This window comes from Arachis hypogaea, chromosome 13, assembly GCF_003086295.3.
Source record: "Arachis hypogaea cultivar Tifrunner chromosome 13, arahy.Tifrunner.gnm2.J5K5, whole genome shotgun sequence".
NCBI lineage: Eukaryota > Viridiplantae > Streptophyta > Magnoliopsida > Fabales > Fabaceae > Arachis > Arachis hypogaea.
The window spans coordinates 19,778,058-19,805,773 of record NC_092048.1 but is presented as its reverse complement, the minus strand read 5'-3'; the positions used below and the strand labels follow the sequence as shown (position 1 = coordinate 19,805,773).

The window sequence follows — 27,716 nt, the reverse complement described above, 5'->3', positions numbered from 1 at the left end:
AAGTAATGGAAAGAATAATTAGGCTGTGTAAAAGACAGGAAATAATAATAAAAAGAATGTGAAGTGTCTTCAATAAAATAAACGAATAATATTAGAAAGTGGAACGGTTGCTCATTCTAGTCCCTCACTTAATTGTTGGTGATATACTTGTTTGGTGCTATTGTTGGAGAGTTTACACATTGGAGGCTTTTAAAATAAATTTTTGAAGTTTTTTGAAAATATCTAGAAGATGAATAGGAAAGGTCAGTAGTGTCGCTTTCTGCTTTCATTACTTAGTCTTCTTCATTTTCTTCGCATTTGTAGCTCTTGTTGAGTTTGGATTTGTGGGAAATAGGAATGAAAAAAAGAAGAGAAAGGAAAATAGTGATGAAGAAGTGATTGTGGATGAGAAGTATATTCCAGATAGAGAAGACCCATATTCTTAAGTGGCTGGTTCGATAAAAAAGCATGCGTCAATGTTTTGTGATGAAGAGAGTATTGTTCAGTTGGGGGAGTCTGGTTGGGTTAGAAGTGGGAAAAATATAAGGGTGGAGTTTGATCTGTGTAGTTCATCAAATAGGATTTTCATAGTGGGAAAGGGTTTGAATTTTTTTTATATGTATACCTGTGTTTTTCTTGAATTGAAAGTGAGATTTCCATTTACGGCATTTGAGTGTGGTGTGTTGATTCAACTGAGTTACACCGGAATGCACGGGTATTCATAAGAGGGTTTGAAATTTTAATGGAGTATTTGGAAGAGGAGCCTTCTTTGGAATTATTTTTCGCGTTGTTTCAGGTGAAGGGCATGAGGAGAGGAATATGGTTGAACTTTGCGGGTGTTTTGAATAGGACTATTTTTAGTTTGTATAAGTCATCGTTCAAGGGGTTTAAGAGTATATATGTGAAGGTGGGGTCTCCGAAAGAAGAATTTTCGTTTTTCCATATATAAGTATTTGCTAGAGAGGTTTCCGTTGTACTAGTGTCCTATACCTCAGAAAATATTGGGTATGAAAAAGATGGAGTATAAGGATGAAATGATGGTAGAGTTTTTGATGAGTAATGTGTCATCCCCTAGATTATTCTCTGTTGCTGAGTTGCCTGAGTAGGATACAGATAGAAACGTTGTAGTAGACTATATAGGTAATTAGTATAGAAAATAATTTTTCTTGGATGTGGTTCAATTATTTGAGATTGGTAACAAATGATGCTGTATTTTGTAGGAGAGAAAGCTCCAAAGGTCACTGCTAGTAATCTTCGGGCATTCTTTAGGGCAAAGAATGTGGAGAGAGAATGATCTACCAGCAATGTAAAGGTAAAGAGAGGGGCTGAGGTGAATCAACTTATACCTTAGAAGAGGATTGTAAGTATTAAGAGAAGAAAGACTGAGGTAGAAGCTGCAAAAGTTATAGACTTGACTGGTAGCAAACAAGCTGCGAAAGAGTTGGATTTGGCAGCGGTGGAAGAGTTTACTAATAATCAAATGGAGTTGCATAAGTTCAAAAGGACCAAGGATATGACCTCGTTATGGAGTGAACATTACCCCTTTGCATTGCTTTCTGATGAGCATGTTTAGTCACCCGCAGATGTTAATCTTGTTAATAGTGCGGACGATGTGGTTGTGGATCAGTATTTGCAGATATTATTGATTATAATTTTGTGCAAAATGTATATTTTGTGTTTGTTGATACCGAGCTGTGTGTATTGTATGTATGTAGGTGATCGGGGCTAGATTAATGTGTATCAGGAAGACCCAAGAGCTGAGTCATAAGATGGCTGAAGCAGGAAAGAAAGATATGAAAATGTTAAAGAAAGAAAAGTGTGAGAGAGAGAGAAAGATCTGCATGCTGCTATGGCAAAGCTGATTGTGATAGAGGGAGAATTGAAAGGAATTAAAGAGAGATCGATTCTCAAAAGAAAAAAGATCGGTGAAAGAGAATGTTGAAATTTAGGCAAGTATTGTGGAGTTGACTCTCGAGAAAAAAATTGCTGAGGATAACAAGGTGAACTATGGGTTGAAAATGTTCTCGGTTGGATTTGATAGAGCTGCAGAGCAGGCTAACTTTATTGATTCTACTATGAATTTTGTCGCTATAGACCATGCAAAATTGTTTTGAATGGAGGACTTGTGGATGATGATATAGAACAAGAAGTTGGCGATGAGAATATGGCTACCCATAGTAGTTTATTTTTAAGAATTGTTTTTTGTTTGAACAATGTGGTATGTTTATGTTTTGCTGATGATGAGTTGACTACCCAACTTTATGGGGTGGACTTGTTTTACCAATATATTGTGCTTTTGTGTTGATTTGATATGCATATGTTTGTGTGATCATGGTAGGGTCGGTTAGAGATGATGATTGAACATTCTGAAATGGATAATTGAGTAAATGTCTCTGAATTGTCATATGTGAATTGAGGATGTGTTTTGTTTATGGAACCAAGAGTTATGTCTTGTGTGACAGTAGAGTTAATGAATAAAAATAGCATAATTTGTGCTATTTGTGATTTGTATAATAACCATTTTATATGTCAGTTAATGTTTTTGGAATGATTTCATCAAAAGACTTATAAATGCTAATTTGTTTGGAGTGATTCTAATTTAAAATTGTCAATTTGTTTGAAATAATTTTGACTTATAGGTGTCGGCTATTATGGATAATGGAACATGATAAATAGCTTAGCATCTTATGTGTTTGAAAACTGAAGTATAGTTTGATTTTTTGATGAATTGAGTCACGTGTGCAGCTTAAATAGATATTACAAAATGACTTATCTGATTTGACCGTGTGTTGGGTGATTTATAAATCAATTGGAGATGGTGATGAATGAGAGTAATAAAAAAAACTAAAAGTAAATGAATAAAGATATTTTATTAATAGAAAAGAGCACATCATCGTGTTTCGACTTATGAAGTTAGTTGTAATACATCTTTAAAGAAGAGAAATTTTCGTACTCTGTTAGGGTACTATCACGAAAAGTATATCTCTCATCTGATGAGCTTTGAAAGTTGTGTTGTAGTTCCATGCTATAACTATTGTTTTAGTTTGTGTGATGTATCTCGTATGTTCCCGTCCGCTGTATATGTTAGTCTTATATATTTGATTTGGAGTTGAGCTTTGCTTGGATGTTCAAATTTTGAGTTATAGTCCGCATGATATTACTGTTATTGGGGTGAGTTTGTCTTAAGACACATGTTATAGCATTGTCTGGGTTCTCTCTGGTCGGCATATATTGTTATAACTATGTTATCTTGCACAAAAAATTATGCAAAAGTATATAGTAGAAGCAATACACTAGACTTATTTAAAGAAGGTCTACCTTATAAAAAGTTATTATGATATATTGAAATTTGAAATAAAAAATTGACATGAATAAGCTAGATTAATGTGTACACATTGTTTTACTATGGTAAAAATGATTTATTAATGTGATATATTGAGATTATTTGCCTCTATTTTTTCTTCTAAATTAATTTAAAGTTTTTTTTTTACCGAGTATTGCAAACACGTATACTGAATTTGTCGGTTAGATTGAAAGCTAAATCCTCTTATTCCAAGAGAAAATGATGAAAAAGCACAAATAAGATGGCATAAACTAACATTGAAAAATCAAAACGCAGTTGAAGAATAAAATAGTAACTATTAGTAATAACAACGTAAATAACAAGAGAAATTTATTGCAAGTAGGCTTAAATTGTTTGGATCGTATGTCATTTGATTCTTGATTATATATCAAAAATAATAAAATCAATTTTGTTATTTGATCAAATGCTTGTATAATTATGTTAATCTAGAATTCCTAATGAAAATGTGAAAGCGAGAATGCATTATATGTAACTAAAATTGTGTATCATTAGATGATGTTACCAGAGAATTTGAAAGAACTTGTTCTCTTTGTTGATGATCTTAGAGTGACTACTACTGCGATCGTTATTTCCGAAATGTAGTCGTCACCGCTGTCACCATTACCAGGATTCTTCTGGTTCTCCTTATCACCTCATTCGTTTTGGTTCAAAAGTTCGGTTATCCTCTAAATTTCTGCTTTTAGCGATTCCTTGATAGCCAATAGTTTGGCTGTAGTGGGAGGAGGAGAAGGTATTGATTATAACCTGCAAAATAGTGTAAATAATCAGATAGAAAAAATGATAGTGGGTTTAAGTAAACTTGGCCCACGGTGTGTGCTAAATGTTCCTGCGTGGTAAGTCTTGTGGAGGTATAGCTCATCATATTCTGGGATTGAGCTCTCATTCGTTTGAAGTGGATGAGGTATACACTGGCTTCAAGAGAAACGGCGGTAGCAGACATCTGCAAAGACACTTTGACGCTCAAGTTAGGAAGAGTAGAAAATAAATATAATGTTATTCAAGCTGAATAGTGTACCTTTTACATGGTTAAGATTTTGTATTTATAGAGTGTTACTCTTTAGAGTAGTTGAGATATTTTTTTGATCTTTCGATAACCAACATGAGTATATTTATGAGTAGGTGGTTGAGATCAAGATTCTCTCTAACTAAAGATAAGTCATGTTTATTCCTTCACTTGGATTCTGATTTATGGATATAATTAGGCTAGACTATAACTAATGAATCAAATGTAATTATTTAGTTTTATATTTTTATCTTTTAGTTATCATATAATTTTTTATCACCACCAATACTCATCATTAGATTGCCACTAGACTTCCATTGAACCACAAATAATCGCCACCCTAACTACCACCAAATCTCTACCATCTCTTTCTTTCTCAAAATCCTTTTCTTTTATATTAGAATAAAGTGATAAATAAATCTCTAAATATTTACATTTTAAATATATTAGTCTCTAAAAAAAAAAGTACCAATAAAATTCTCTAAAATAATAAACGTAGACAAGCTAAGTTAGTTCAAATTAAGACTTTTTACTCTAATTATAGAGACTAATTTAAAGATATGTAGTGTATCTACATCTACTATCTTAAAGAATTTTATTGGTATTTTTTTACGGATTAATCTGTCTGAAATATAAATTATTATGAATTTATCTGTCACTTTACTCTTTATATTAATATTTAAATGGTAAAATAACTTTTTAAAGTTTTAACACATTAAATCATTTAAATTCTAATCAATTTTATATAAAAAAATAGTTTAATTATAATGTAAATCTACGAAGTTTACAAATAAATTCATTTTAATTTTTTTTATTCATTTCAAACAAAAAAATTAATTTTAAAATCAAATTAATTTTAGTTTCATTGTTCTCCAAAAACACATTCTAATTGTTTAATTTAATGTAGATCTTGCAAACTTAACACATTCTTTTAAATTGTTCAAGTTGTCCAAATATCACAGCTCCAAATTTTAGGAGCCGAAGTTACTCGCACGTGTCAATTTTAAGGATTAAAGTCACCTCTACACCGTACTTAATTGTTGGTTTAATTATTCTATTTCTATAGTTTTGCGAAATTTTTAATTAGATTCTTATATTTTTTTTTAAGAAAAAGTCTAGGAGACCAGCAACTTTTGTGTTTTCTGGCCAGCACTTAACCATCAAAATAAAAGTGAGTGATTTTCTACCATTAAATGTAATCTCACACCATTAAAAACACTATTGATGGCCAATTGATGGTTACAAAACACCAAAATTGCTGGTCCCTAGCATTCCTCTTTTTTTAATTGGATTTTCGTATTAACTTTTTTTTAATTAGGTCCATCTTAATAGTAATTAGTTTAATTGTATAGAGATTCAACTAAAAAAAAATTGGTGCAGAAACTCAAATAAAAGTAAAAAAAGTATAGAAATTCAATTAAAAAAAATTAATGCAAAGACTTAATTAAAAAAAATATAAAAATCTAATTAAAAATTTTGTAAAACTATAAGATCTGTGACAGATTAATTAAATCTTGATTATTTGATTTCTTTGGTCAAATAATGTGAAGCGAGGCAAACAGAACTTTGGGGGTTCATATATCACAAATCAAATTTGCTTTCTTTTTTTCTTCTGAAAAATGAAAAATGAAAAATGAAAACAGTACGTCATGCCTCATTTGTCAAAAGTAACGCACTATAGAGTATAGACTATAGAGTCTTTGCTCGAGACATGAGCAGTCTAGTTGGCTGAGTATCACACTGTTCACCTCGTGAAAATTGCACTATAAAACATTAAAACTTAATTAAAATCCTAAGCATATGGTGGCCACGATTTAGAACCTACCTCACTGCTTCTTGTCTTGGATAAAAAAGACCACACGTTCATGCAATCCAAATCCAACATATTATCATAATCTTTTCTTGGTAGATTTGACTATTTGAGTAAAGTACTTTTTTGAGATAAATACATAAAAGCCTATCAAATCACCTTTTAAAGACCTCCATTATTTAATCCTTGATTGTTTTAATACATTTTAGTATAAATAAATGTTTTTATTAATGTGAAACTTCACCACCAACATAAATGTTGGTTATTAGAGCATAAGGAAGATCTAACCTTTTAGCAACCAATAACCCAAGTTTGTGCTACAATTGACAATGTCTTAACATATTATGCCATTGCATTGTGGCGATTTCGGTGCTAAAAGGGAGCCAATAATCAAGAATGCAAGTCAACTTGTGTGGGTCAACGAAGACAATATGAGACCTTAATTACCTTTGTCTTGGTGTGAAAACCTTTCAAAGAAAAATAAAAGTGTATGATATATACTTTGGACAAAGAACTTTTACACACATTATTAGCTTGGATTTTAGAGAAGAGACTCAATAGTCAATACACTTAACAAGCTAAATATAGTTTCATAATTCCATGCTACCCTACAACTATGAATACAAAATTAAAAATGTTGGAAAGGAAGCTATATGAGGAATAATAGGGGATATAGCAAACTAGGAAACTATTGTTGTATGGCTGGATATAATTTCGTCATCATAACTTAACTTTGACGTCACCGAATTTGGAATGAGTTATCTGTTCATAGTTAGTCTTCTAAACGGGCAAAAAATCAGAGAAATTTTATTTCGAAATAAAAATAATTCTACTTATATTTTTTCATTTTTTTATTTGAAAAAAAAAGTATGTATTTATGCACTTATGTATCTCCTTTTTTAAATAGATTTGCATCTTAGCTTTCAATGTCTCTAAAACTTTATTTAAAGACATAATTATTTTAATATCAACTCTCTTTTTGTGTAATTTTGTTAGAACATTTTATATGTGATACTCAATAAGAAAACAAAAAATTCAATATATGAAGTAAATAGGAGAAATTAAAGTGAATATTTTCATAATTGACAATGATAGTAGCTGGAATTTTCATCCCAGTGTCTCCACAAATAATTAATAGTTTAATTTAATGTAGATCTTGCAATGCCTAGAGTTTTGGACTGGCTCTCTCACTCTCTATAGGTTTCTACATACTGTCATCAACTTGAATACCTGAAACTGATACTAAAATATAATTATCCTACCCTATAAAACTTAGCCAAGTTCACACTATGCTACAGTAATTTTATTCAAAATTAATTCTAGAGAACTGAACCTTTTAGAGGATTTTTTTTAAGTAAATAATTTGGAGTATTTTTATCGATTTGCATTGTATTACTTATCTCGTTTATAATATAGACAAAATAAATATTTGTATATTTCATTTTTTTAACAAAGGAAGCTCAACACAATATAGTGGATAAAAATGACAAAACACAGCGAAAACACAAGACAGTGAACACAGTGAATAGGAAATAATCCGTTGTCATCTCCAGCATTGCCATCAACAACCAAGCGGATCAACACCAAGCCATTCCCTGTAGCTCGAAAACGACCTATATATAATTTCATCAACACATGTCTCTGAGTTCTGGAACACTCTGCTATTCTGTTCCAACCAAATGTTCCAAATAATCACAAAGAAACCTATCATCCTCTTCTTTTGCTCCGAGTTACGACTAGGCACTCCAATCAAATTCTCAAAAAGCTCTTTAACAGTCCCCGGAATAACCCAAGCTCTACCTGCAAACGTCAACCAAGCACACCACATCTGCCACGTAAACTCACAACCAAGAAACAAATGATGCACAAATTCTACATCTTTTTTACACAAAACACAAATATTATCACTATGATGAATAATTCCTAGCCTACTCAATCTCTCTTTAGTATTAACTCTGCCTACTAAGACAAACCATGAAAATAGTTTAACTCTTGGAGGAACCAATCCTCTCCAAATGGTACTCATGAAGCTGTAGCTAGTGCAATCCTCCGAGAGAGTCTCCTTCTGCAACACATGCACAAATGAATTAGTAGAAAAAATACATGTCCTGTCAAATTTTCATATAACTGTATCCTCTATACTAGACGATAATCTCACGAGTCGTAACTGATCATGTAGTTAATTGAGAAGCTCTAACTCTTATTGGAATAAATCTCTCCTCCACTGAAAGTTCCAAACCCACTCTAACCCATCCCAAAACCCACAGTCACCTATAACAGATCCTTGTTGATTTGAAATAGAAAAGAGCATCAAAAAACTCTCTTTTAAAGAGCCACTTTGTAAGCAATCATCCTCCCAAAAGCGAGTATGTCTTCTATTTTCCACCTCCACAGATAGACTATTGATCATTTTATCTCTCACTCGTTGCTCCTTAATATTAAGCTGACAGATATATTTCTAGGGCCACCTCTTGTTGGTAATGGTTGTTTTGACAACATAACATTTGGATTCAACTTATTACAAGAACATACAACCTTCTTCAACAGCGGACAGTCCTCCTTCGAAAAGCTCCACCACCACTTAAACAGAAGCGACGTATTTCTGATTACTGCATCCCCCACCCCCAATCCACCTAGTTTTTTCGGTGCTTGCACCACCTCCCATTTCACAAGTAGTATACTGTTGTTCCTATCTTCTTTACTCCACAAAAACCTTTTCTGTAATCTAATTAGCTTTTCTGAAACTGACTTAGGCATCTTGTACAAGCTAAAGTAGTAAACCGACAAGCTATTAAGGACAGATCTTATGAGAACCAGCTTACTAGCTTTGTTGAGAGACTTCGCTTTCCATAAGATGAGCTTACCTTCCACATTGTCTATGATTGGTTTTCAGGTCTTCACCAACCGAGGATTTGCACCTAGAGAATTTCTTAAGTACTTGACAGGTAAAGTAGCTTCTGCACATCCCAACAAACCACACATATTCATCACCCATTCCTGCTCACAGTTGATCGAAATCAAGTTTGACTTATCAAAGTTAATGCTCAAGTCAGACATCAGATCAAAGGAACACAGAAGCCTCTTGTAATTCATGACTGTCTATATTTCCTTGTTATGTTTTTTTTTCTCATTTATAATCATGCGTATCACATTTTCACACGTGTTATAACACGTAGCTTATCTCGTTTACACTGTAAAGGAGATAAGACTTAGACGCACCTATATAAGGAACTCGTTCGCAGCGCCTCAAGTGTTACTTTTCTTCCCTCTTAACCTTCATGTCTCCCTTTGTCGGACATTTTCTTGATATTTTTTAGACCCTCGGATGTTGTGGCGTGCGTAGATGCACGGGACAATGACATCAACTGCTTGAATGCGACTCGGCACATCGCAAGAGCAAACAATTTCGAGGTTAGCGTCGTTGTTTTTCTCTTTTAAATAAATAAGTATATAATTATAGTTAGTTACTTTTATAGATTTAATGTTGTTATACATGAGTAGAATAGATTATATTTTGATAACGTAAAATAGGTTAGTTGACATGTTATTAACATTTGTTAGGTATAAAATGTATTCTTATTAAATATTAATTAATTAATTTATTAAATATTTATTATATTTTTTATTTTTTAAATTGAATTTTATATTTTTAATTTTAATTTTGAATATGCTAGAGAACTTGTTTTATTGAATATTTATTGCAATGATGTTGGATAAATTTTTTAAAGATTTGATTTTTAAAGTTAATTATTCTGAAATATAAAATAATTATTTATTATTATTATTATTATTATTATTATTATTATTATTATTATTATTATTATTATTATTATTATTATTATTATTTCGAAATAAAATTATTTACATTTGAAATAAATTTGTTACTGAAATGATTTTATTTTTTAACAGAGGCACGCCTACTACTCCCCAAGCGAGTGAGCCACACCCTTGCACCATCGGATGCTATTCTCCCTTACTTGAGGGAGGTTGGCTTTGGCGACACGATGCAGCTCAGAGACTTTGTCTTTGACAACTCCTTGATTACTACATTTGTAGAGCATTGGTATCTAGAGACCCACATTTTCCACCTACCTTGGAGTGAGTGCTCCATCACCTTGTAGGACGTTACGTACCACCTTGGGTTACGCACTAACAGAGAGCCAATGGGTGGGTAATTGCGTGATTTTCACACATGGTACCAGCACCAGACCTGGGAGTGGGTAGAGGAGCTCCTTGGTGCTAGGCCTCCTCATGCTCAATAGCAGGGAGCGTAGAGGAAGGAGTCATTCTCGATCAAGCTGACGTGGATGAGGGACCGAGTACAGCATATGCTAGTTACCACAGATGCAGCCATCCTCCAACAGTACACTAGATGTTACATCCTGTTATTGATAGGGGGTTACATGATAACAGACAAATCAAACAATCAGGTCCATATTTGGTGGCTGCCCTTATTAGCGGACTTCACAAGGTGCCGCAATTTGTCTTGAGGATCTGCTGTGCTTGTCTGGACGTACCACTCCTTATGCTCTATAGCACATCGATCTACCACAGACATTGCTGGATGCACTTTTCTACTGGTCTTATGGATCTACTATAGATTTTCTTAGTGGTGTCCATCCGAGAGACAGACTCTAGCGTTTTCGCTGGCCGTAAGGTAATAATTTTTGTATACAATTATTGTAGTTTCTGTTGTAATTCAAAAATTTGTTGCATAATTTGAGATGTTGTTGTTGCATATGTCTACTGGTTGGTAGGTACGGCCCAGCAGAGTAGGGATCAGTTTGACCAGCGAGTCCTCCGATATCACCTTTTATTGGACCGGTTATAATTGGATGAGGTATGTCAAAGTGTTTTAATTAGTTGTGTCTAATTGAGTAGTTCTTGTATGTAATGAACTGAACCTGATGATTATGTTACACTGTATTTTGTAGCAGTTCCTATAGACGTCGTACGACGACTCAGTCCTGTAGGCCATAAGTCAGGACTGGTTGATAGAGGAGGCAGAGTGGGGACATAGACGAGTGTTGTTCCCCTTGTCTGCTTCAACATTGTTGAGTTTCACCATGTTGACCGGGTGAAACGTCAGTTTGGCGGCGAGCAACTAATGCCTGGAGACTCGATCAATGTCAACCGGTTTCTGACCACCACAGGACGCGACGAGGACGTCTAGTGGCCCAGTCGACATCAGCAGTGGTATGATAGATATAAGGCTCGATTTGAGGAAGGCCACAAGATCTCTATTTAGCCATTCGGTGACTATTGGCCTACGCAGGAGTACTGTGACTAGTTCCAGCATGCTTGCCGCGCTAGACATTTGTCCGGCCAAGACTTGTTTGATGACCCCATGCTTTATACTTTTTCAAATGACGTGCAGCCTACTGCCTAGAGACGTGCTTGACCTTCTCCAGGATGTCCCTGATCATCGTAGGTGTGCCAAAGAGATTCGAGCAAACACCCGGAGGCCGACTCGGAGAGAGAGGGTTGCCAAGGACCGCGAAGGAGCTGTGGGGCCCTGGAGGGAGAATGTCAGGTCTCGCAGGGAGCGATTGGATGTGGAGTTTAAGGAGGAGGCAAAACAGATGAGACTGAAAAACTCCATTTTCCATCGGTGCTAGCAACTTATACCCAACTCTTCTAACCTCTTTTGCCCCGCTAGCACCTATGTTCCTCAATATTATACTCTTTAGCTCAAATAAAGAAATTACTCTTTGAGTGCGCAATAACATAGGATTATCAAACTCAAATATCACTCCAATGTCATTACTTCTCATATGACAATTGATATATACACTTAAAACCACGTAGTCACTACCACTAGACATTTTCTTAACTTTTGGAAGAAAAACGAAAAAGAAAAAGAAGTGAAATGTTTGTGGAGAATACAAATGATTGCAAATTTTTTTATAGCTGATCGAAATTTGTCGTACTTTATCTCGTTTATAGAAAAAACGTCATAACATTTCATTTATCTTGTTTACACTGTAAATGAGATATACACACTTATTTTATTTACACTGTAAACGAGATAAGTAATGCAACATAAATCAATAAAAATGCTACAAATTACTTATATCCATAAATAAAATATTTATTTTATTTATTTAAAAAAATCCACCTTTTAGATCCATAGAAACACTACACAAGCTAAGACATGTTGATCCATGATGGAAAGGATACCCTTTACAACATTTTTTAAATTAAATGTCACTCGTAAGTGGATGTAGAAAAACAGGAAGCGAAGGGGGTCCCAGATGAAAAAAAGATAAAATTGACAAAATCCAATGAATTTGACCCCATTGTCCCTTCTGGTTTTTCTTCAATCAATTATTCATATTTGGCAATTATGTACCAATCATATTGCAAATCATTATTGTTGTTGTATAGCACTGGCACTTGCTTCCCATATTTCCAAATAATTTTTGGCCTAAATTTGATGATTCATATATTTGTTCAAAAGCAATTGAATGCGTTTGATTTTTGAACTTTGATACAAAAAATATGGCCCTTACCAGGACAGTTTGTTGAACTACCTTTAAATAATTATTCTGTATATATGTTTGAGATAATATAATGCAGGGTATGACATTCTGTTAAGGTTTTAGGGTCATCATGATTGAGTTATAACAAAAGTCTACCTAAAGAGAAATGTGCGTCAATTACTCCACTAATAAATTCCAAAAGCATACTATTGTCTAGTAAAACAGTTAATAATTAGAAAATTTATTGTGTGGGCTGAGACAAATGAATATTTGTATTCTGTGTTATTTATTGTATGGCTTGAATCTTATTTTAGGGTTATATTTTAAGATTTTAAAGTTTATAATTTAATGGTTAGAATTTATAATTTAAAATTTTATTTTATTAATACTTTTAAAATTTAAAGGGCAGACTAATAAACAGACATCTTGTATTAACATAAAATTTGGAAATGAATCGCACTTAAAAAATATAATATACATAGTCTAACCTGATAATTATATCAGTGCTTATTTTAATTATTTTATCTTAAAATTCTGAAATTTAGAAGGGACAACTTTTATAATTTAAATTAAAATAATAATAAATTTATAATACTAATGTGAAAGACAATTAATTGACTAGAACAAGAGCACTATTTTACTCTAGCATATAAGAATTTCTCAAAAAAATAATAATATATGATTAGTTAGAGTGGAAGATAGCCAGATACTTAACCAGTAATCTCAAATTCAAGTTTCAAAAATCAGTATAAAAAGAACTATTCCACTTAAATGATTTTCAATACACAAACAGAATTATTTCGGGTAAAAAATTATTTGTGATTAATATAGAAAGTGCTTAAGAACTTTCCCATGGCACACACTGAATTCAACTAGTGATTGGCATAACCTTAAGCACTATACTTAACAAAACCTCAAAAACTGTTTGCATTCTTTCAAATGGTAGACACCAAGAGATTCTGTTCTAACCGCATGCTGTTTTTCTTCCTTTTGTGTTCATTCTTTTGCACTTGCATGCATTGTTATGGTAGAGATACCATAACCATTAACAATTTCTTACTAGATGGAGGAGGAGGAAGAGGAGATGCTCTAATTTCTGATGGAGAAAACTTTGAGCTGGGATTTTTCACCCCTAATGGAAGCTCTAGCGGAAGAAGAAGATATATTGGAATGTGGTACTACAATTTGAGTCCAAGAACAGTTGTGTGGGTGGCTAATAGGGACACCCCTCTTGAAGATTTCGGGGGCGCTTTCGGCATTTCAGAAGACGGTAATCTGAGGGTTCTGGACAGAAATGGGAGACCCTTTTGGGGGACAAGTCTTGAAACATCATCAAATTCATCACTTCACAGAACACTGAAGCTAATGGACAATGGTAACCTCATTGTAATTGATGAACAAGACGAAGAAGAAACCAAGAAAACAAAGATCCTTTGGGAGAGTTTTGCTAATCCAACAGATACATTCCTTCCAGGGATGAAAATGTATCAGGGTTTATCATTAACTTCTTGGCGAAGCAACGTCGACCCTTCGCCGGGGAACTACTCTTTCCAGCGAGATCAAGAAGATAGCAACAACAACAACGACCAATACATGATATGGAAGAGATCCGTAAGGTATTGGAAAAGCAGTGTGACAGGTAAGGTAGTGGGAACAGGTGAAATGTCTTTAGCAATATCATATTTTCTTTCAAATTTCACTGAGAAGATTTCCCAAAACTACAACAACACTGTCCCTTTTCTCACTTCTTCACTTTATAGCAACACAAGGTTGGTTATCACTTACTGGGGTCAGCTTCTGTATCTAAAGATGGATTCAGAGAAAACTTGGTCTAATGTTTGGGTTGAGCCTAGAGATAGATGCAGTGTGTTCAATGCCTGCGGAAATTTTGGAAGCTGTAATAGCAAGTATCATGCTATGTGTAAGTGCTTGCCAGGGTTCAGGCCTAACTCTCTTGAGACTTGGGATGCCGGTGATTTTTCCCGTGGATGCAGCCGGAAAACTAACGTGTGCAGCGAGGATGCCAAGAGTGACACTTTCTTGAGGCTGAAAATGATGAAAGTTGGGAATCCAGATGCTCAGTTTAAGGCCAAGAGTGAAGAGGAATGCAAGGCAGAGTGCCTCAACAACTGCCAATGCTATGCGTATTCGTATGAAGACGATCAGACCAGAGGCAGCGAGGGCGGTAGCGGCCGCAGCAGTAGTGATGCGGTTTGCTGGATTTGGTCTGAGGACCTTAACAATCTTGAAGAAGATTATGAGAATGGCTGCGACCTCAATGTCCGTGTTGCGCTTTCTGATATAGGTAACACTTCTTAATTCCTAATGCTTGTAATTAAAAAATGCTACCTGCATACAAAAAATCAGTTACTAACTATGTACTTGTGCATGACTTTTTACTTGTACTGTCTAGGTAATTTTTAATATTTTTTGTATTTTAACATGTATTTTATATAAATGACTGATTTGGTGGCTGATTTTTTATGCATTCATAGCATGATTGTTTCCAATTTCAAACATGCTAATTCTAGATTTCAGTAACCAAATTAGTCAGCATTGTATTTTCAAACTTTGATTTGCATTTTGATGAATAAATGTAAATTTAGTTTGATTATAAACTGAATATGTGATCATTATGTGTTCATATAATCATATGCATATTTCGTACATATAGCTGATTGGTTGTTGATTTTGGTGCTCGATTCGGAAAATATTAGATATGTTTATGAACCAAAAGAACTTGAGCATTGGTTGAAAAATAAAGAACTTCATTAGGAACATGCAGGGTAATGTACCAATTAATTTTATTCTGATCCTGAGATTCTTTGTAGCAGAATCCACAGGGAAGAGTTGTGGAACTTGTGGCACAAACTTGATTGCATATCCCCTGAGCAGAGGAGCAAATTGTGGTGACCCAATGTACTTGAGTTTCCATTGCAATGACTCCACAGGCCAGCTTGATTTCGAGACGCCAGGGGGTGCTTTTCGCGTGATAAGCATAGATCAGGACAAGCGAAAATTTGTTATTCACATTGAAGATGTAGAAAATTGTGAAGGTCAAACATCAAGGGACAACAAGAAGCTTCTGCTTCTCAATGATTCATCTCCATTTCATCTTACTGGCACTTGCTATGCTGATCCAAGAACCTTTACTTCTGCTGCTCCAATGAAACATGGAGTAGAGTTGGAACTGAGTTGGGATCCGCCGTCCGAGCCACTTTGCTCCACCTTGCTGGATTGCATGGATTGGCCAAATTCAAGTTGCAATACCACAAGTGATGGCAACAAGAGGTGCCTTTGCAACACTAACTATTTTTGGGATGGCATGAAATTGAACTGTACTAATGGTAAGGGCATGATAGTTTATAAAAAATGTTATAATGTCAATCCACATATTATTTATTATTAAATGAGATATAGAAGAATTTCATTTGGAATGGGACTACACCTTATCCAATAGTAAATGATGAATGAGTCGACACAATATGTCACAGATTATAAGTACAAATAACACGACTCAAAATATTGATGGTGTTTCTAGTTTGTATGCATATATGATACTTATTTTATTCTTGTTTAAGGCAATCAAAGCTACCAAGCAGACAGGAATCTATCCTTAACTCAGATCATGGAAATCACTTTTACAATTGTGATTGCCATCATTCTTCTCTCAAGTACTGTTATATACATCTACTTGAAGAAAAGGAGACATGCTAATTCACAAGGTAACTCCAGTTTTATGCCAAACTAATTGTTTTTCAAATGGATGGATGCTTCATCATCAATACCCTATGAAAAAGTTAATATCTTTTTTACTTCAGAAATCAGGGGATATACAAAGAAGAATCCAGCAGGCCTTAGCAGTGAGAAATATGTAAGAGACTTGATTGAATCTGGTAGGTTCAAAGAAGAGAATTCACAGGCCATAGATATTCCACATTTTCATCTAGAAAGTGTTCTTGATGCTACTAATAACTTTGCAATTGCAAACAAGCTTGGACAAGGGGGGTTTGGTCCTGTTTATAAGGTAACTAAGAGTTCCTTGATAGTTGCTAATATCTTAATATATGTGGTAACTATCCCAAATTTACAATATCATCTTATTCTGTGTTTTAATTGATCTACTGTTAGGGAAAGTTTCCTGGTGGACAAGAAATAGCCGTAAAGAGACTTTCGAGTTGTTCCGGACAAGGCTTAGAAGAGTTCAAAAATGAAGTTGTGTTGATTGCCAAACTTCAACATCGGAACCTTGTTAGGCTACTTGGTTATTGTCTTGAGGGAGATGAAAAGATGTTAATATATGAATACATGCCTAATAGAAGCTTAGATGGTTTCATATTTGGTAAGAAACTGATAGAATTCAATTTTGTTAAACATTTCTCCATGCATCTATTGAATATGATATGCTGCTAGATTATTTCATGTGTATTTTAAACTCTGTAAGAGAGGACTCAATTATAGATTAGTATGAAGAAATTGCATCTATATTTCAAACTATTCTGTTTGAACAAGAGACTAACATAAAAGCATGCTCTTAATGAACAATATACAAGACCGGAAGCTATGTGTTCTATTAGACTGGGATGTGCGCTTCAAGATTATTTTGGGGATTGCCCGAGGACTCCTTTATCTTCACGAAGATTCAAGATTACGGATCATTCACAGAGACTTGAAAACAAGCAATATTCTATTGGATGAAGAGAAGAATCCGAAAATTTCAGATTTCGGCTTGGCTAGAATATTTGGAGGGAAAGACACAGTAGCAAACACAGACAGAGTAGTTGGAACTTAGTAAGTCTTGTAACAATTCATAATTCAATGCCATTTAAGATCTACCAATGATTCAATATTATTGTCATTTCAGAACTATACAGCATGTTATCAAGCCATATGTCTTATTTGCTCCATATTTCATGATTTTATAATGCAGTGGATATATGTCACCAGAATATGCACTTGACGGACATTTTTCCGTCAAGTCCGATGTCTTTAGCTTCGGGGTGGTAGTTCTTGAGATCATCAGTGGGAAAAGAAACACTGGATTTTATCAAGCAGAACAAGAATTGAGTCTTCTAGGATTTGTAAGCACACGCCAATATCTTAATTATAACATGTAACAGATAGAGTATAAAACATAGTTTCTTGGCACATTTCTATGCTTTGATTCAATTCCAAAATTCCAGGCATGGCATTTATGGAAAGTGGGAAGGGCATTGGACTTCATGGACCAGACACTATGTGAAACATGCAATGCTGATGAGTGCTTGAAGTGTGTGAATGTTGGGCTGCTATGCCTACAAGAAGATCCAAATGAAAGACCAAACATGTCAAATGTGGTCTTCATGCTTGGCAGTGAATCCAACACTCTTCCAAGTCCTAAGGAACCAGCATTTGTAATGAGGAGATGCCCTTCTAGCAGAGCCTCTACTTCTAGTAAATTGGAAACTTTCTCAAGGAATGATTTGACTGTTACCTTAGAAAATGGAAGGTAGATAATTCTGTCATGTTAATTACTGCAAGATTATTATTCAAGTGTGTTTCAATTTAAGAAGAGAAAAATGTTGAGTACATAATTTTGGTGGGACACCAAGTCAGCTTACACTGTATCTACCATGATTGGAATGTAAACTCCATTTTTATCCAATGGAAGTACGAGTTAGGTGTCTTACATTATAGAATTTGGATCCTCTAAATTTTAAATTTGTACTTTAAAGAGTAAAGTGTGATCTTCTACTCTTAAATGGTTTCTCTCTCATATGTATTCTTAATCCCACCTATAAAATAAATGGTGAGAGTTCACACTTTACTCTCTAAAGTAAAATTCAAATTTTAGAGAATCTAAATTCTACGTTATAAGTACATGGACGGAATTCATTTAAAATAGAGTACATTTTTTTGTGGTTTCAAATTTCATCTATGTTTTTTTAGATGAATTTAGAGATTTTTTTTTTGACAACTTTTAAAATTCAAATGAAAGTAATGAAATTAGTAAAGTAAGAGGTTAATCATCATTAAATTTATAATTTTTATTATATATTTGAGCTCGTTATTTTAGTTTAAGAGTAATTAACCTCTTTACTTTATTATTTTACTAAGCAAAGTACGAAAATAAATTAAGGTCCAGTTTGAGTAAATAATTTAATTAAGTTTTTTTTAAAAAATAATTTAAATAATAAATATTTATATTAAAAGTAATTTATAAATAAGTTATTTTATATTTTATTTTTTAGTTTTAAAAGTATTTATTTTAAAAAAATATAATAAAAAAATTTTATCATAAAAAAAATTATTTTTTTAACTTCTATATAAATATTTAGATAATTTTTTAAAAAATTATAATTTAATTTTAAAAATAATACTAAACATTAATATTACTATTTTTATAAATAAAAACTCAAAAAAATAAATTTTAAAGCTTTCCAAAAGGCTCTAAGTATTCACTTTATCCAACACACACCCTGTCTCCCTGTCTTATGAATTGCAAAGCTATTTCACTACCGCAAAGACTTCTCTTAATTATTTTCTCAAGTGATATTGATAAGCGTGATTTTTTATCATACAATATTGTTTCTTATATTTTTTTCTATTTAAATGATATATAGTAAAAAGTTACCTTTTACAATACTGTTACATGGGTAACTGGATATTAATGGACTGGACTTGTTGGATTGGTCCAATTGTCTAATGGAGGAAGCATCTTACTCAGTTCGCGTTTGGGAGCCTCCGTCTGACTTGGGTGTATGAAAGAATGGAGTTTGATACTTTCAAAGACACTTCGATGTCTAAGTCAGCAAGGGTCTAAACAAATTTTGAGAGTATTGAAACTTAGAGATACCTGAGGGGTGTCAGTGTATTTATAGTGGTGAACCAATAATCACTGTTGGATTAATTCCACCTTTTGAGGAGGACAACCGTCCCTTTGTCTTAGGGAAGTTGAGATATAGCTCGTGGAAGTAGGTTGAGAGATTTTAGGAGCAGTTATTTATTTGAATAAGGATTATCTGTCAGCTAATCTTCGCTCCGACTTCTTTAGAGCAGGTCGTCCGACTTTTTAAGAGAAGGTCGGTGTTGAGTAAGGACCAATCTTTAGATTGGGCCTTTTATTTAGACCTGAAACTTGGTGTTGGGTCAAGATATGAACAAATACTAATTAACAAAAAAAATTAAAAAAATCTATTTTTATTTTAATGTATTATACTTTTTCGACTCCTCCTTATATTCTATAACCACATACATTTGTAATAAAAGAAGAAATATTCAAATTGACTTTTAAAAAATTTTAGATTGAATACTTTAATTTTTAAATTTTTTTTTTAAAATCTTTTGTAGGGACCAATTTTAGTGTCTATTTGTAGAAAAAAAAAATGACTTTTAAATTTTTTAATAGATTCAATATGTCAAAACTGTGTTGAAAATATTAAAATTTTGTATTTTTAGTGAAAATATTTTTTTATTACTTCTTTAGACATTTGTTAACCTAAACTAAATTAAAATTACAAATTATTGGAACGAGTTACGCCCTTTAAATTGCCACCCAAATTTTGTCCTTGGTCAAAATATGTGGGACATGCAGCTGTTCCATTATCCATCTTAATTATTTATGTACTTGTTTACCTGTGAATTACTCTTAGGGTGTCTATGATTGATCGGAGGAATTATAAATAATTTTTAGAAATTTTAAGATAAAAATATTATATTTTTATATTTGGTTCAAAGTTTGAAAAATTATTTTTAAATAAGTTTAATTTTAAGAAATCAAAATACTATCATTTCAGTTTTCATATTTTTTTTGAATATCTTTAATTCTCATAAAAATAGAATCTTTATAATAAAGTAATACTTGAACCACACACCCTTATAGACTTATCTTTTTACTTGCATTGTATATGCCTCTAAGTGGCTTGACATGGCGAAATAGCAACTTCTTGTTAATTTCACATATGGATAGGCTCCATCGAATTCTGTCTCACTTGGATAATGGCAGATCCCACGCTCGCATTTGCATTTGATGAAAGTAACCAAAGTCTCTTTGACAGTTTGACCCTTTGTCAGGGACGGCGGAACGCTTAAGATATAGGAGCACTAGCCCCACTATCATTTTGAAAAAATAATATATATAGTTATATACACACGTAATAAAATATTATTGTTATTTTTTCAGTTTTATATTAAAAAATTTATTTATTTATTAAAATTAACATTTAATATTAATTATTTTGATAAATTTGGTCTTGTATTGAAATTAACAATAATAAAATAAATTAACTCAATAAAAAATCAATAAATAATGATAATGAACTTTGTTATACTAGCCAATTGATTAATTACTAAACTGAAAAGTCACCAAAAAAAAAAATTACTAAACTGAAATATAGTTAGTCACCAAAATTTAAAAAAAAAATGAAATATCGTTTCAGAAATATAAATAAACTGTTGGCAACTTATTTTTAAAAATTAGTTGAGATAAGAAAATATTTTATTATTTACTCATTTTTTATTTTAAAGTTATATGTTATTTCTTTATTTTAATGCTTAAATGGTATTACTTATAGCAACAATTTTTGTAAAATAGTTTTTAAATGTCAAAAATGTCCAAAAAATAAATTTTGCAACTGAGTTACAAATAATAAATAGTGAATTAATTGTTTAAGAGTATATGTAAAGAAAAAAACGATATTTAATGCTATTAAAAAACTAATAATAAATTTAATTAAATTTTTCACTAGAGATTTAATTTATATAGACTTCTAATTTTTTCTTTTTCCCAATATTTTGTAACGTTTCTTTTTTTATACAATATGTTCTAATTTTAAATTGTAGATGTATCATGCCCAAAAGGGGAAAAAACACGTTAATGATAGCATAAGAAAAAAATAGGGTAAAGTACTAAATTGGTCCCCTAAGTTTGGGCATAATTCTGTTTTGGTCTTTATGGTTTAAAGTGTTCTATTTGAATTCAAAAAAATTTCATTTAGCATCAATTTAGTCCCACAGTGAGATCAAAATTAAATAATTAACAAAATGTCCTACATAACAACAGTTCAAGAACAAAATCGATAATCTGGAGAACAAGTACAAGCTCCAGAGGCACAAAATCAACCATTGATGCATCAATACATTTATTTATCATTTTCTTTAGTTTTATAGAAAATATTTTATTTATATTATAAAAAAATAATAAATAAATGTATTGATATATCAATGGTTGATTTTATGCCTCTGGAGCTTGTACTTGTTCTCCAGATTATCGATTTTGTTCTTGTACTGTTATTATGTAGGACATTTTGTTAATTATTTAATTTTGACCTCACTGTGGGACTAAATTGATGCTAAATGAAACTTTTTTGGATTGAAAAAGAACACTTTAATCCTTAAGGACCAAAACAGAATTATGTCTAAACCTAGTGGACCAATTTAGTACTTTACCCAAAAAAATAAACTCGCCCTGGCCTGCAAGCTGCAACTGCAATAGGCGCGAATGGTGGTCAACGTTTTGACCAGATAAGAAGACTGAGACTAGGCTATTGCTTGTTTAATTTCTTTCCCCAATCCTCTTTGAGATTGGACGGCCATAGGGGCCGGGGAGTGGACCCAGGGATTTTTTTCTATTCTAAATTAAAAAGCATTATTATTTTCTTAAAAAAAAAAATTAAAAGTTATGCTACACATACAAGTCTTTTTAGTTTACAAGTCTTACAAGTTGGGTCAAGTTTAACAAAAATTACATTCACCTATTGGAGCGTAATAACACGCGCATCACTCAATTATTTTCAAAGCGCGCTCTCACTCACTATTATGGAAGACGCTTCTTCTTCTTCTTCACGTTCCTCCTTCTCCTCCTCCTCTTCCTTCTTCTTCTCTTTCTTCTTTGCGGTTTTCCTTCTTTTTCTTCGTGTGTTTCATCTTCATCGTTGTTTTTTTTATTACTGTTTTTGTTGCTGCATTTTTTTCCTCCTCCTCTTTCTATTGATTTTGCAACATTATGTATTTTTTTCTTCTTTGTTTGATTTTTTCTCCTAAGAAAAATTATAAAAAAACGAAATAAGAAGATGAGGAAGAAGAAGCAGAAGAAGATGAAGATGAGGAAGAGGAAGAGTTTTGAATTATGCAGAACTTATCAGAATAAAAATACACCCAAAATTTCTTAAAATACACCCAAATATCTTCGTGTTACACCCAAATATCTTCGTATTACACCTAAATTTGCTGCAAATACAGAAAAATATTTTCTCTAATGCTGTATTTTTTTTCTTCTTCTTCTTTTCCTTATTTCTTTCTTTCTTTTAGTTAAATGAATGTAAGTCCATCCTATTCTAAGTAATTTTGCAGTATTATGTGTTTTTTCTTCTTTTTTATTTAATTTTTTTTATTTTTATTCTTGTTAAGAGAGTAAAACAAGAAGAAAATTGAAAAAGTAAAATAAAAAAAAAGAATATGAAAAAAAAGAAGATGGTGATGATGATAAAAAAAAGAGTAGAAGATGATGAGGAGGAAGAGGAAGAGTTTTGAATTATGCATAACTTATCAGATACGCCCAAAAATTCTTAAAATACACCCAAATATCTTCGTGTTACACCCAAATATCTTCGTGCTACACCCAAATTTGCTGCAGAAAAATGTTTCTCTAATGCTATATTTTTTCTTCTGAATTGAACTACACCTTAGCCATTTGATTGGATTAAAAACAATAATAAATTTTGTTTTGGTTCAGTTGACAATCTGAATCTGAATTATTTGTTATCTTCAACAACGAGGAGCAGGAGGAAGATGTAGTGTTGATGACGGCGATAACGAGAGAGAAAAATTACGAAAAAGAAGAAGAAGCACGAAGAAAGAAGAAGAAGAAGAGGCACGGAGAAAAAAGAAAAAGAAGAGACACAGAAAAAAAACCTGAAAATGCGTGAATATAAATGACTTGTATGACTTGTATGGGAAAACGCTTGTATGTGAAGAATAACTCAAAAATTAATCCGATTTTAATTTTGAAATACATTTTTTTTTTACATTTAGGTTGAGTTTGTAGCATCTTCGATCAATCTCACTAATTTTATAAGATTTATTGTACAGAATTTGCTGTATTTCTCAATGAACTTCATTTTCCTCTATAAATGACAGACTGATGAGAAAAAAAAGTTAAAAAGTTAAATATTGGATAACATTACCGGTGGTAATGACAACTATTATCATCGTTTTCAAGAATATATAAGAGTAAACAAAAGTACACAGAGATAAGTCGTATTTAACAATAATGTAGTAAGAATAGTACTCCCCAATACCTTAATTTAAAAAAAAAAATTAATTTAATTTAATTTAGTTAAAAAAAAATTGGAGAGTTACGTAGATAATAAACATGGCCTCTTCAACATTGCCGACGACAATGTTAAAAGGGTCATGCTTATTGTCTGTATTCAACTTCTCAACTTTTTTTCTCATCCAAATTAAACTAAATTAGATTTTTTTAAAAATTAAGAATTTTGATTATATTATATATATATATATTCTAAATTAGAAGTACAGAAACGATTGAAGTGTATAGAAATTTAAAGTTCATTGGGGTACAACAAATTTATCCCACAAAAAAAAAAGTTGGATTTGGAGAATTAAAGTGTGAATAATTATTTTTGAAAAATAATTTTTTTATTTTACAATAAAAAATTCTCTGGTAATTAACCTACCAACATATTTAAATATGAAAAAGTTTAGGCAGTCAATTATAACATAAGCCAACTCAAATTAATATTTTGTATTTTTAATTTTAAAATTGAAAAATTAGAGTAGTGGGAGATTGTTTTTTTTTCTTAAACAAAAAATTCAACACAACAAGGTGGAGCATCAATGAAAAAGTACTAGACAGATAAAATAAATTAATTCCTAATCATCTTCGACAATGCCATCAACAATCCAAAAGATCAAATATCACTCCACTCTTTGTAACTCCTAATCGACATGTTGACTACTTCCGCAACACCTATTTCTTGATTCCTGAAGATTCTGTCATTCCTTTTCAACTAAGTGCTCTAAATGATAACAATAAAACCAAACTCACTAACATTCTATTAATTCATCTGCACGATTGACCCTTGAACCACGTAAACTTACAGTCATTCAGTTCTATATCCACCAGTTCCATATCATGTATCCATGTTTTAAAGTCTACCGCTGTTGCTATTAACATACTAATGACTTTCCTTTCTTCAAACTACACAACCTTATTGAAGTCACCCATGTAACAAAGAGGAATTTGATATATTCCCGATAAAAAACTCAACTATTCCCACATAGCAAGCTTCTCCTCCTTTGTATGTGCACCATACACCAATCAAACCGCACAATGAAAATTATTGTTTGTCAATTCCCCTTCTATATACAACCATCTCTCCCATTTATAACAATTACTCAACCTAAATATCATATCATCCCACATTATTAATAAACCACCAGAAGCACCTTCCGATCCCACAAATTCCCAACCCACCGCATCATTACCCCAAAATTGCACTACATCAAACATAGTAATCACCTCCTTCTTTGTCTCTATCAATCCTAATATATTCACATTATTTTTACACTTAAATTTTTACCATTTCTCACTTTTCAACGCCCCTTAAACCCCTCACATTCTACGAACTAAAATTATTTAAAAACTTTATTACGCACCTTATTCCGATTTTTGGGGCAGCTCCTTCTTGCTTTCTCTTTCTGTTTTGCTTGCCTTCTTTTTTGTGCTAATACTTCATTCTGAGTTTGGAGAATAGCCATAATGTCCTCATCTTCGTCATATAAAACAGCTCCTGATTCGACCGCCAGATCCTAAGCAGCCCTATTTTCAGCCATATCTTTATCCCAACTTCTTCCGTGCTCATCTTGATTAGTTTCATCGTCTGCATCTTGCTCTGAGTCCCCCGAATCTTCCAAGTTTCTAGTCCCTTCATCCTCCAACCCGGTTTCCTCCACCACTGTATTCTCATCCTCTAAATCTGAATCATGCACTGCATCACTCCTCATCAGACATATGCCAACATGCTGCTTACCACTCCTATCCAAACTAGCGTGGATCTCATTAACTGTACTTGGTGGAATATTTTTCTCCACTGTGCTGTTCGGACAAATTTTCGCACCTTCACCAATCTCCTTCCCGGCTTGATTCTGCTCATCGGGTGCATCAGGAGCTTCACGCTCCTCCCTGCCCTCCACGCCATCAAACTCAACGCGAACATTATCACCTCCTCCACCAACAGCTGACTTCCGCCCTGCTCCCAGATCTGCCTCATCAGCGCTGTTTATCGTGGCATCAACCTCTTCGCGAACTCCATGACCAGCCACGCCCCTCTCTTCACCGGAGGCCCTTTTAAAACGCACAACGATGTACTCTCCGTCGTACCACACAACTACTTTGCCGCCACACCCCACTAACATATTCGGCCTTATATGCTTCAACCCAGCCCCAACTGAACTTTCATTCAACACCAAATCAACCCCTTCTTTCCGTTTATCCCTATATTCCCAAGTCTTCATTCTTTCAAATATTGCTTCGTTACTGATTGTTTGAGATCTCATAGATTCCGCACTCACCATAACAGTCGGATACACTAAAGAATTATCCGTTCGCGTTTTCAAAAAACCTTCATGCCACTCATTCAAATCCACAACGGCAATTACCTTTCTATCATTATCATGTTCTGCTTTTCGTAGCCCCTGTGACATCATTACTGCCGCATCCCATTTCAACTCCAACAGTTCTCTCTAAACTTCTAGTTCTTCACTTCTATAGTGTTTTAAAACAACTTTTTCTTTCTCGTTCACCTCAATATTCTTTTCTTTAATTCTTTCTTGTTTTCCACCAGGAGACTCCCTGACATCTTCATCATGCATAATGATTTTTTTCGGGACATCAATCCTAGTTAGCTACGCTTCTAGTTAGTTCTCTTACAAAACCGTTTAAATATAGACTCTTAAGATAATAGACAAATTCATTCTCTTTAATATCCCAAATTTAAATAACGTGAAAGAACAAAATTTACATTAGAATAATTAATTATAGTTCTTTAAGTTAAATTAGTAAAGTTTTGGTAATAAAATTTTGAATAATTTTCAAACATCCAAAAAATAATTTAAGTAAAACGCAAATTCAAAATTTTAATTTTAAAATTTTCAACTCAATTCTAAATCTTTTAATTATTAACACATCTCAAATAAAATCTAAAAAAAAAAAAAATCAAATTTCAACGAGCTAAATCGTAAAATCAGAGCTGCTCCTTTCTGTCGCTGCTTCCTCTTCCGCACTGCCTTCCTCCTCATCACCGCATCCTCCTCCGCGCGACCTCCCTCCTCGTCGCCGCTTCGCCATTTAAGCCGCCTTCATCTGTGACGCATTTTCTCTTCCGCGCTGCTCCCACCATCGTCACTGCACTTTTCCTTGTTGCCGTTTTATCCTCTGTGCCGCCTTCCTTTTCGTTACCACTTCGTTATCCGCGCCGCCTTCCTCCTTGTTACCATTTCGTCATTCGCACTGCCTTTCTTCTCTTATTATTTTATACAAGATTTTTTTTTTTTGTGAAAACTAATGAAGTTCAATGGCTTGAAGAGATCCCCAGATACCCTTCTTGTTCTATATTAAAAGGTTCACTCTTTTTTATATATATATACCAAAGATGAAGAATATCTTAATCTCACTCACCTTTTTTAAGTCCAAATGTGAATTTAAATGGGAATGCGAGTATTTTTAAAATGTTTGGAGATCTCTCTTTTTTTCCTTTGGGAGGATTATGAATAGGAATCAAAGCCATGAACTTGAACAATCTGAGGGCATAAAGATTGAAACTTTGACGAAGGTTGGTGTAAGTAACAAAGGAAAATTAGTTTATAATGTAAATGTATTTTTGATGTGTAAATACTTAATTTTAAATATGTTTATGTTATTTATTTAATTTTAGATGTGTTTATAATTTTATTGTTTATTTAATTTTAGACGTATTTATGTTGTTTATTTAATTTTAGATGTATTTATGGTTTTCTTTCTTTAAGTTTATGGATGTGTTTATGCTAATTATTTTTTTCACGCTTCTATTTGATTTGGAG

The 27,716-nt window shown here is 32.9% G+C and overlaps 1 protein-coding gene across 1 annotated transcript; it reads left to right on the top strand.

Moving 5' to 3' along the window:
- The first annotated feature begins 13,376 nt into the window (after positions 1 to 13,376).
- LOC112737585 (G-type lectin S-receptor-like serine/threonine-protein kinase At4g03230) lies at positions 13,377 to 18,282 on the top strand. The gene is made up of 8 exons (XM_025787548.3): positions 13,377 to 14,943; positions 15,473 to 15,985; positions 16,220 to 16,363; positions 16,460 to 16,665; positions 16,770 to 16,980; positions 17,192 to 17,429; positions 17,569 to 17,719; positions 17,822 to 18,282. Exons 1-8 carry the CDS (start codon positions 13,578 to 13,580, stop codon positions 18,128 to 18,130), a joined length of 3,138 nt encoding a protein of 1,045 aa, XP_025643333.1. The 5' UTR covers positions 13,377 to 13,577; the 3' UTR covers positions 18,131 to 18,282.
- Positions 18,283 to 27,716: the final 9,434 nt, after the last annotated feature.

Excerpts from the sequence above, each read along its gene's own strand:
- LOC112737585 (XM_025787548.3), top strand. The coding sequence starts at position 13,578 with ATGGTAGACACCAAGAGATTCTGTTCTAACCGCATGCTGTTTTTCTTC. Across the intron at positions 14,944-15,472 it reads TGTTGCGCTTTCTGATATAG|AATCCACAGGGAAGAGTTGT; the intron begins GTAACACTTCTT and ends TCTTTGTAGCAG. Across the intron at positions 16,364-16,459 it reads GAGACATGCTAATTCACAAG|AAATCAGGGGATATACAAAG; the intron begins GTAACTCCAGTT and ends TTTTTACTTCAG.